This window comes from Babylonia areolata, chromosome 24 (genome assembly GCF_041734735.1).
Source record: "Babylonia areolata isolate BAREFJ2019XMU chromosome 24, ASM4173473v1, whole genome shotgun sequence".
Lineage (NCBI taxonomy): Eukaryota > Metazoa > Mollusca > Gastropoda > Neogastropoda > Buccinidae > Babylonia > Babylonia areolata.
Genome location: NC_134899.1, coordinates 47945750 through 47957773, shown reverse-complemented (window position 1 = coordinate 47957773; position 12024 = coordinate 47945750). Strand labels below are relative to the sequence as shown.

The following is a 12024-nucleotide window of genomic DNA, read 5'->3' as shown; positions in this document are numbered from 1 at the left end:
TTTTATTTTGTATATAAATTACACAATCAACTAAACAACATGGAAATAATCAAACCAATACTTGGCACTCCATAATAACTATATGTCAGAGTAATCAGTAGCATTTATGGAATAAATACAACTTTCATTTACGGATTTTGGGCTTGTTAAAAAAAAAGAAAAAAAGAGAAAAAAAAAAGAGACAATAATATGGAAGGAATCCGTACAATATCATATGATATATAATATCATATCACAAATCATACAATCATGTGTACCAAACTTAGAATCAATCTTTTTCTTTTCTGTGGCCTCAGTTGCATGCAGATCATGGAGCACCAGAACTTGGTGGGGGTTTTTTGTTCGCTTTTGTTTTTGTTTTTTTGTTGTTGTTGTTTTTTTTGGTGCTTTCACACGCCTTCATTGGCCAAAAAAAACAAAAAATAAAAAAAATTTTCTTCTGTTTTCTTTCGCTTTTTTTTCCTTCTGTATAACATGTCAGTTTTCAATTAATATATGTAAGTACATCTAAATGTATTCAAAGTAGTATTCTTCCGAATACACTAAGTTCTTTGTCTGAATATTCAGTTTTCATGGACAATTTCAGTGAATGTTTTAACATTATGCATGTGTTTTCAGTTGTCTGTGATTAAGTCTGCTCTGATTTGAGTGTGTGGATTCTGTATGTGAGATAATCATCGAAATCATCTTGGTATAATACATATACGTCGAAAAACATGCAATTAGATCAACATTAATTATTGGAGGAGAAAAAAAAAAAAAGGAGAAGAAGAAAAAAAAGGAAAGTTGACGCTCGGACAGGAGCTAGGTTCCGCCCTCCCCTGAAACGACGCACAGTGATTGTTCTTCTGCCGGACGCATTGATCAAGGACGCTCGCCACATTTTCCTCAGGACAACTCGTCGTGTAACACATGAAAGTAAATGACATACTTGACATTATACAATGCACATTGTCGACATTTTACATATACTCATTCGGCCAGTCCGTGAAATAAATACAAGTATTTAGCAATAATGATACAAATAAAAGATACGAAAGTGAATATGTGAAAGGTGTTTGCGTACAGTATGTGTGTGTGTGTGTGTGTGTGTGTGTGATCTTTTTTTTTATTTTTACATTTACTTACATGGAATCAGTTGACTTCTGAGGCCTAGCTCTCTTTCAAAAATGCATTGTATAGAGAGGGAGGACTCAGTTTTTTTGAAAATGCTTATACACATTTTGCTTACAAGGATTATGTAATTGATGTATTTGTAATTTCCAAGCAGGCGTTTTGATTTGTTAATACCAAAAAGTATATCAGTTATTGAAAGTTTCAATCTAAGATCTGTTTTTAAATTGATCAATTTTTCTATGTAACACCAAAAACTGCTTACAAGTGGACATTCAAAGAAAAAGTGTTCAATGTAATCGACTGTGTCTGGACAATAAGAACATTTATTATTTTCTTTTACTTTCATTTTACAAAGAAGAATATTTGTTGGATAAATGTTATGTAGAATTTTCCATTGAAGAACTTTTAATCGTACTTCTTTTGTAACATCATTGGCTCTTGACCATGCTGACTTATCTAAATAATTTGTATGCCAAATTTTCTTAACCAAAGTTTTTCCGCAAATGGAGTTACAATTTCTTCATTTTCAAGTAATATATTCTTAATAATTCTAGGTTTTGTGTTATACTTGCTAACCTCCCATACATTAGATTCTGTATTTTTTTCCCCTTTCTGTATCCACTGAATCCATGTTTTGGGGAGAGAATGGATAAGAAGATTATATTCAAGTATCAGGTTTGCTTTGTTCTGTCCAATTTGTGTTTGTATTTCTTCTAAAGTAAGTATTCTGTTTTCACTTGCATGAATTACATCTTTAATCAGTTCTATCCCATTTGCTTGCCATGTTTGAAAAAATAACGTTTTGTTTTTGTATGTGATCAAAGAGTTGTTGAATAGCATCTGATTCTGGAAGTTGCTGCTGTTTATTATATTGTGTGTTGCTAAAGATTTGTTTTCTAAAAAGGTAGTTACTATACTCCGCCAGAACACATTATCAATTCTATCTAGACCCTTGACGTCTCTTAATTTAAAGTTGATATGGAAAACCCTGTTATATTTTGCAAGTTTTCCAACATGCCATTTCGGTATTAAGCACCAGTTTTGCTCTTCATTTGCTTCATGAAGTTTTCCTGCCCACTGTAAATTAAAGCACTTTTGTAAAGTAATCATATTTATCATTTTAAGGCCTCCGGCATTGTATTTAGCTTCGATGACTTTCCGTTTTATCTTTTCAAATGCCTTTCTATTACTTTGTTTTTTCTGCCATAGAAACCTGTAAAAAGTGGTGTTCATTTTGCATAGAATACTGTGTGGAAGACCAATGGACTTCTTACGTAAATTAACTGACTAATTAAAAAAGTCTTTATAACTACTACTTTACCTTGAATACTGAGATCACGCTTACTCCATTCCTTTATCAATGTATTAACCTTCACCGTACTTGGTTATTTTCCCACTTATCCATATTTTGTGGGTCTCACAGACCCACACTCGCTAAAGAAGGAATCCAGAGCTTACCCCCTATTCATACATCGTGGGTCTGACAGACCCATACAAATTAATGTGGGCTTTTCCAACTTCAATAGACTGAGCAACACGTTCCTGTCATCAGATCTTTTCCCACCCCTCTTCCGGCCAATCAATAGCAGCCTCTGTATGTGTGTGTCTGTGTCTGTGTGTGGCAGCCTCTGTATGTATGTGTGTGTGTATGTGTGGCAGCCTCTGTGTGTGTGTGTGTGTGTATTTGTGTGCGTGCGCGAGCGTGTAAGTATACACGTCAGGAGAGCTCTGTGCGCGCGCGCATGTGTGTGTGTGTTCGTGTGTGTGTAGAGGATGAGGTATGTGTGTGTTTGCATGTGTACTGTAGGAGCAACGGAATATTGGAATGTGCGGGTGTACACACACACACACACACACACACACACACGCACGCACGCACGCACGCACACGCACGCACGCACATACACACACACACATATATATATATATGTCATCGTCAGGAAAAGGGATAGGCAAGATGTACGTGTAACAAAGACCATGTGCGGCGCCGAGTGTTGGACAGACCATCGCCTTGTAGTCTCGAAGCTGAATATTCGAATCCAGCCCAAGAGACGCCCCCAAGGCCAGAAGGCTCCAAAACGGCTTAACATCGCTAAGCTGAAAAACATCACCATCAAACAGTCCTTTGTGGAGCTGCTGGAAGATCGTCTGGAATCCGCCTCTCTGGACAACCAGAATGTGGAGTCTGACTGGAGGACCCTGCGTGAGCTGATCTATAGTACAGCTTCAGAGACCCTGGGACCCATGACCAGAAAGCACAAAGACTGGTTTGATGAAAACTGTGATGAAATCAAGCAGCTTCTGGATGAGAAACGCCGTCTGCATCAAGCCTACCTCAGCAACCCAAAGTCCACATCAAAAAAGGATGCGTACGATGCCATCCGCAGGACTGTTCAGCAAAAGTTACGCCAGATGCAGGATAAGTGGCTGAGTGACAAAGCTGATGAGATCCAGGGATATGCTGACAGGCACGATATGAAGAGGTTCTATGATGCCTTAAAAGAAGTCTACGGCCCCACATCCTCAGGATCATCCCCCCTCCTCAGTGCAGATGGGAATACCTTGATCACCGAGAAGGAGAAAATTATCGAACGCTGGGCTGAGCACTTCAACAGTGTCTTAAATCGCCCTTCCTTCATAAATGATGAAGCCATAGACCGTCTCCCACAAGTCCCCATCAACGAAACACTGGACGATCCGCCAACACCTCTTGAGACCCAGAAAGCAATCCATCTGCTATCCAGTGGCAAAGCACCTGGCTCAGACTCCATACCAGCAGAGGTCTACAACGATGGAGGCACTGTGCTGACTGAGAAGCTCCATCAGCTGTACTCACTCATGTGGAAAGAAGAGATGATCCCCCAGGATTTCAAAGATGCATCTATCATTCACTTGTACAAGCGAAAGGGGAACCGGCAAGCCTGTGATAACCATCGGGGCATTTCCTTGCTCTCCATCGCAGGCAAGATACTTGCCAGGATCCTACTAAACCGCCTCACAGCACACCTTGACCAAGGTCATTTGCCTGAGAGCCAATGTGGATTCCGGAAAGAGCGCGGAACCACCGACATGGTGTTTGCTGCAAGGCAGCTGCAAGAGAAATGTCAGGAGCAAAATGCTGCTCTGTTCTCCACCTATGTCAACCTCACCAAGGCCTTCGACACCGTGAGTAAAGAGGGACTGTGGAAGATCATGGCCAAGTACGGATGCCCTACCAGCCGCCGTGGCGAAGTGGTTAGCGTCGCGGACTGACGGCTGGGAGGACGCGGGTTCGAATCCCAGCGGAGGTGGGTTTTTCGGCCCGTGGCCGGCTCCTACCCAGAGTTGAGTGTGCTGTGGGCTTAAATGGGGAGACTGGGACCACACAGTCGAGTGTCATCCACTTCAAGGATGCGTCTTTGGGTGTGTTGCTCTAATTACCTGACCAACACTGCAAGTGTCTGTATCTCTCGGGCCTGGTTAACGCCGGGATATCATTATGACAGGAAGCGTAGAGTACAGCCTTGTCACGCAGTCCCAAACCAAAATGGACCTCCATAGCAACATCGTCATCATCATCGTCATCCTCCTCCCCCTTCATCGTCATCAATATAAACAAAATAGTCTCAAAGTCTGTGACCTTTCATGCCCTGCTCTCATGGTGACCTCAGTTTCGATACCCCTCCACTTCCATGCTTTGGGTGAGTCCTGTCAATGTCGTCAGTGTCGGCAGATTCATGGGGGGGCTGTTGTTTGAGGGACGTGGTGGCGGTCTCCACTCTGGGAGAGACGCTCGCTCAGTCTGGCTCCGCGACTAAGCCATTATTGTCGTTAGTAGGGGGCTTAGTAGGTGGTGTCCTAAGTACGTTAAAACAGAACAGGCACCACTGAACACCACTGAAGTGACTCAGCAGCAGTGCAGGGTCTCCTCTGATGTGTGGCCTCCAGGCGACCTAACATCGATGGTTCCCTGTGGACTGCCGACGCTGGGACTGCGACGGACGAACCCGGGTGTGGCCATGTATGGGGGAATCTAAATGAGCGGCGTGGGAGTAATGCCACTGAAACGGCGCAGATGATGGGGCAGCAAAACAAAAAAACAAAAACAAAAAAAAAGTACGGATGCCCTCGGAAATTTATTTCCTTGGTCAGCCAATTCCATGAAGGCATGCAGGCTCGAGTCCAGGACAATGGCGAAACATCTGCTCCTTTTGCTGTCACAAATGGTGTCAAGCAAGGCTGCGTCCTGGCTCCAATGCTGTTCAGCCTCATGTTCTCTGCAATGCTTACTGATGCCTTCAGAGATGGCGATGTTGGAATCGACCTAAAGTATCGAACAGATGGCAAGCTAACTTGATGGCAATTAATAAACTTGATAATCATCAAAATATAACTTGCCTGAGGCAATGACACCGGTAGCCTGCTGTACTGTTGTGTTCTCCGTGAGAGCCGGATGCGATGTGCCAGCCAACTACAGAAGCAGTGAGGTAGCCTATGTGTCATCAGTCATGTACGCACAATCACTTCGTTCCACGTAGTACAAAGGGATTATTGGTTTGTTCCCTTCTTTTGCGAGTATGGGTCTGAGAGACCCACGAATTACGAATAAGGGTACTTAGTGTTTTCTCTTCTTTGGGGAGTATGGGTCTGTAAGACCCACAACGTAGGAATGCAGGTAAAAATTTTCACAATTACGTAACTGATTAACTAATCAGTTAAAGTGTACATTAATTTACTAAAATGATGCATATGTTGTGACAACAAAAGTCATGAAATTTCAAATTAATCGGACACCAAATATATTTTAAAGGCATTTTTTAAGGCAAAAATGGGTCTGTCAGACCCACAAAGTACGGTGAAGGTTAATATGGTCTATTCTTTGTGTCCAATTATCTGCAATTTCCTGTGCCATCTTATCTGCTTGAAAATAAATAACTAAGATTTTAATTTTACTGACTAAAGTAAATGGAAGAACTTCATTTCCGTTATGCTGACCAATCCTCTTTGCCTTCGTTTTTTCTATGTTCAATTTCAAGCCAGAGAATCTTTCGAATGCCGTAAATATTTCTAAAGCTTTCATCATGTCTTCTCTATTTCTAAGGAACAAAGCAGTATCATCAGCCATTTGTTTGATTTTTAAGTGAGTTGGATTACCGTTACCAGAACATGAGGGTACTTTAATGCCCATGATTGTATGATTTCTAATTTTTATAGCGAGCAATTCTACAGCCAAAACAAATGCTAGTGGAGAAAAGGTGAATCCCTGTCTAATTCCACACGTTACTGCAAAGGGTTCAGAAATCCAACCTCCTTGGTTGATGCAGCTGGAAGAGCCATTATTTAAAACGTGAACCCATCTTTGGAAGTCTGGTCCAAAGCCGAAAACCTGTAAAAGAAACATTTTAGATATGGAATCGAATGCCTTACAGTAATCAATGGCTAGTAAATACCCGGTTTCATTGCGCTTACTTAAATAATTTATTACATCGTCAATAGATCTTATAATTGTTGCAATATTTCTACCTTTAATATAACCCACTTGGTCGTCGTGAATTAGTTTATGTACTACTTCACTAAGTCTTTCTGATAAAACTTTCGCTAGTATCTTATAATCAGAATTGGTCAAAGTGATAGGTCTCCAGTTTGTTATCTATCTCTTTCTAATCCTTTCCCTTTGTGTAGTAACGTAATTACCCCTTGTTTTTGTGTATAAGACAGTTCACCTTTATGAAAAGAATCAACAAAAGAACTTGTTACTATTGTGTAATTTAACCCAAAAGAATTTTAAAAATTCTATCGTAATTCCGTCATATCCAGGAGCTGAACCAAGTTTCTTAAAGCCATGGTCGTTTCTTCTATTGTAACCAGTCCTTCACATGAAGCGGAACCGTCTTCATCTAAGCGTGGGAAAGTTTCAGTCTCTAGAAATGTGTTAGTTTCGTCTTGTATGTTGTCAGATGTGGTTGTTTGGTTGTATAGATTTTTTGTAAAATGCAACCTGCTCTTGAAGTATATCGTTCTGATCAGTTATTGTTTCCCCCGTTTCCTTACGCAGCCTTGTTATAACTTTTCTCTTTCCTCTAGCTTTTTCTAAATTACAGAAGTACTTAGTGTTGCGTTCCCCGTCTTCAATCCATTTACTCCTTGATCGTATCTGTGCACCCTTTGCTTCGTTTAGTTGCAGCAGTTCTAATTTTTGTTTTAAGTGTATGAAATTAGTTTGTGTTTTCTCGTTTGTAGGATCTTTAATCAGCTTTTCCCCCTCCTCTAAAATCTGCATGTTTAGCTTTCGGGACTCATTTCTTCGTTGACAAGATAATCCTTTACCAAATTCACTACAAAAATTTCTTATTTCGACTTGGCACATTTCCCATCTATCTAAATCTGTTAAATAGTCTGTACCGTCATTGTTTAGCTGTCTGTAAAGTAAGTCATTCATTCTTTGTACGAAAGTGTCATTCTTTAAGAAACTATTATTGAACTTCCAGTATCCTGGACCACGTGAAAATTCATTGTCACTAAATTCTATTACAACAGCTTTATGATCTGAATTAGGAACTATAATATGTTCGCATGTTACTAGATGATGTATCATGCTTTCTGATATAAAGCAATAGTCAAGGTGACGGGCTATGAATGGATTGCTGCGACACCAGGTGAAGTCTTGTTCTTTCATGTGGAACATTCTCCAGGTGTCAGTTAAATTAAGAACATTTTTTAATCTATTAAATTCCTGAATTTCATTTTCTCGATGAGGTTGACCCGATATAACGTCAAGGTTGTTGTCAAGAACACAATTAAAGTCACCACAAAAAATAAAGTTGTTGTCACTAAAGTCATTACAGTGTTGCTGAAGTTCTGTAAAAAAGGCCGCTTTTTCTGAGGCATTGTGTGGAGCGTATATATTTGCTAGATGAAAATTACATTTCTCATGTGAGACTGAGACGATTAAGATTCTGCTTTGTGCCATTTCTAATTTTACTCTCCCAGTGAACTGTTTTGCAACTAATATTACTTCTCCCTTACTTCTGTTTGTTCCTTCATGATAAAAGATTTCCCCTCCCCACTGTTTTTCCCATACAGGTAAGTCACTATGAGTTATGTGGGCCTCTTGTAGACAAACAATATTGAACTTGTTGCTTTTCAAATATTGAAAAAGTGATAATCTTTTAAATTTGTTTTTTAATACTCTACAATTCAATGATGCTATGCGTAACTTATCCATGAGAGAATGAGATTAAATCATTGTTTGCTTGTTCGTTTTTCTGTTCATATGCCTGTTTGTGTGCTCTGCGTGTTTGCATGCATAGTTGACAATCTGGTTCCGTATTTCCGTGATTGCTATCCATCTTAAGTCGTCGAATCATGAGGTGTGATCAAAACTCGTAGTCCGTTGTTCAAAGCCAGTCCGTCATCAAAAGGTCAGTCCAGGTCATGCTAGAAGCTAGCGAGACACCTCCACGTCTGGAGCCCCACGGCAGTCAGACCGCCCACCTTCCCGTCTGGAATGTTTGCTGTCACCCCTTCCCTCAGGGCTGTTCTCCCGAGACCGACGACGCTTGGGGGTCTCCGAGCGGTGACGAGGGGGGACTCCTCAGTTCCAATGAGGTGCTCAGCGTTGCCTGTCGAGTGGAGGGTCGTCCCCTGGATTGTCTGTCCTTTTTTGTCACTCTCTGTCCTTCCTCACTCTGCACTTCACTTTCATCCTCCTCATTCACGCCTGTCTCACTCTCACTCTCCCTTCTTGGCTTATCCGAAACAGAAAACTCACAAGTAGGGTCCCCCCCCTTTATGCCCCGTCTTTCTGCAAGCCCTACAAACAACGTATTTTTCGCAGACAGAACTGTGATGGCCTTGCTCCAAGCAGTTGGAACACACTAGTGGTTTCCTCGCTAGCTTCTGTTCTTTATGGAAAACTTTAGCTGTGAAAAAGCTTACTTTAAGAGTGTTTTCCAGAGGCACAATTGGGACTGTCACAAACACGAATCTTCGCCCAGTTAAAAACCGGTTAAGTTTGTTGTCAGCATCTCTCGCTCTCTCGCATTTTATAGTTGATCGTAGCTCGCATCCCGCTTTCAGAAGGGAGTGCTCTATCTCACTATCAGCAACGGATATAGGGATGTTGTCAATGAAAATTTTAGTGGTTGGCTTTTCCTCTCCAGATTCGTCTCTTAGGATGTACGGGTTAGTGTTAGATGATTGCAGTACCGTACCTCTTATGCGTATCCCTTGAATGAGAAGCTGGGACCTTGCCTCTATCGTAGCGGGGTACAGCCTCCACAGCCCGTTGATCTCCTGGGCACCCACCATCGAACCTTGTCCTGCAACACGCTCCGCAGCCAAGCACATCTCCAACACCGTAGCGCGCTTGTTTCTGGAGTTAGGGATGTCTCTTGTCTTTAAGAAGACAGGCTTGACACTTGCAGACTCTGGCATATCTATAAATGAAAAAAAGAGCGAACACGACGGACGGCAAAAGAAAACTTCGAAAAGCCGAATACGATTTTGAACAGTCGCAACGGTTTCGCCGCACTGAGACAGGGAAAAAAGCAGCGTTGAAACTGGAACACAACTCAGCTTGCATTCGGTGTGGAGAGCACAGCAAAACGTGACCGCTCGGTACGGCTGTCGCTCACCGAAAGGCTATTATTGCTAATTTATTTCTTGTGTAATGTTGATTTTTAAAATTTTTAATGAATGGTTTGTATAGATTAATGTAAAATTATCATTTTCTGTGTGTGCACTCATTGAATTGTGTGTGGGGGGTGTCTGTATAATGGGTTGTGTCTGTGTATTATGTGTGGACATGTCTGCATGCGTGTTATTTATACTGTCACTCCTGAATTATGCATGTGTATATGCTGTGTAATATTATTGATGTTTATTTTGCATTTGTTATTGTTTTGTTTTGTTTTTTGCCCTGAGGCCAGGCAGTCACTGACCTGCTAACATTCCAATCACCAAGGAGCAGCAGACCAAGAAAACACAGAGAGGGTGCAAGGTGTGTTATGCCAAACTGCAAGCACAAGGGGCGTCATGTCAACAACTGAAAAACGCAAAAAAATCCACCACGATCATGTGCAAACAGTGTAAAGTGCCCCTCTGTTTTCCAATATTTCTGTTTTTCAGTATTTAGTGACATAATTTAAAATATGTTTTTAAATATTTAGCAGCATGTAATGAAAAAACTTTTAAAATGTTAAGAGATTGTAAACTTTCTAGTGATATATAATTTGCATGTCTTTGTGTGAAAATGTGTTGAATTTTTCAAATATGACCGAAATAGCCCGTCGCAGCAAAACTGCATTAGCTATTTAACTACGTCTCCATAGAGTTGATCCAGTCACAAGAATTCTTCATATACTCAGTGACATTTGTCCTACTTCAAATCTTCAGACTGCAACCTCTTTGGGCTTAATATATTCTTTTGCTAGCCTTGTAATGAATCATGTACATATTCCTACATCCAAATGCCTGTCTCTACGGTCATTCTCTGATGAATGCTCTGTGCACCTGTGCTGGCCATCACCCACCCCCTCCTCAACATCCCTGTGAGTAGCCATCAATGCTTCCATTTCAGAGTCCTGCCAGGAAGAAATGAGAGTCAGCTGCTCAGTGCTGGCACCATTCCCGACAGGACTGAATGGAGAGTAGCTCTCCACCTGGGAAGTGGGTCCAGCAGCAACCATGGTGAAGTCTTCATCTGAAGGTAAATGGAGACAGGTGTGAGGCAGGAGCAGCACCTTGACCTCTGTGTCAGGCAGCACCTGCTCCTCTGCAACAATGCTGGGCTCACCCTCATCAACAGCAGGAGGGATGTTGTCCACCTCTGGATCTTGGTGAACACTATCCTGGCTGCCCATCACCTGGCAACACATACACACACACATACGTGTACATCTACTAATTTTCACCATCTCCATGTCATGGACAACAATGCATGCCAATATTTGTTTTTAATCAATTGATTTTTGTCATTCAATGATAGTTAATTGAGAAACAACCCCTGTTACAGAGCAATGGTCTCAAGAAAGTCCTAGAATGAACTCCATCCCTCAATTGTGTTCCCTCTTCTACACACCACAAAACGTTCAATCTGACATATTGACACATTCATTAATAGCAGTCATTTTCATCACTTTTAGTTAAGTGTCATTTTTTCTGCTAAGTTTTGAAGTTACATTTATGGTACATCTACTAGGAACAGCAAAATTCTATTCATATCTCACTTATCCAAAACATTAAATTTTGAAATATAACTTGAGGTATATAAAGGCTGTTGTGTGTTTTACACTCCATGTGAAGGTCTTTCATCATCTAGTATCTACATTCACACAAGTGGTCATTTGTCAGTAAAAACAGCCTCCTCAATTAGTTCCATGTTTTACCAGCATTATCAGCACGCAGATCACATTAACAGTTTGTGAAAACACTTTACTGAAAGGAGACAAAAAAGGCTGCTGAATATGATTCAGAGAATAATTTGTGCAAAGGTGTTATCACTCACAAAGTAATGTGGACAAAAGATTGTCTCAACCAACCAATCAACTTGAACATAAACACAAGCATGGAATGATCAAGATACCATAAGGGACTTCCAACAACATGCACACGTGTCTGATGTTATCATGAGAATCTTGCACAGTTTTTTTCCAGGAATTTCTAAATAGCCTAGATCAATGTGACTGTCATGGGAAATTTACATGCTGTCAGTGTGTTCAGTGACAGTTGTTTTCAATTTTCTGTTCAGAGGTAGATGCACAGTGTTTACTGAGTGTGTGAAATCCTTCTGGATGTCTGGTAAAGTGGTGCAATTACCCGGATTCAGTTATAGTCTAAGAAAATTACGAAAATACCTCAAAAAAATTGCAAGAAAAGGTTTTTTTTGCTCTATGTATTCAGGATTTTTCACACTATCACCTGTAAAAA

General features: G+C 40.9%; 1 protein-coding gene across 4 annotated transcripts in view; it reads right to left on the bottom strand.

Moving 5' to 3' along the window:
- The window catches only part of LOC143298490 (RING finger protein 150-like), a 128417-nt gene that overhangs the window by 21308 nt on the left and 95085 nt on the right, over window positions 1-12024 (bottom strand). For 3 of the 4 annotated variants that reach the window (XR_013057394.1, XR_013057395.1, XR_013057396.1), the window contains one exon: window positions 10038-10961. Coding sequence is in view for 1 of the 4 variants with exons in the window: in XM_076611304.1 (XP_076467419.1) it covers window positions 10542-10961 (420 nt within the window). In the remaining 3 variants the exon portion in view is untranslated. Of the gene's footprint in view, window positions 1-6921; window positions 10962-12024 lie in introns of those variants that run through there. The other variant, XM_076611304.1, reaches the window with a different exon arrangement.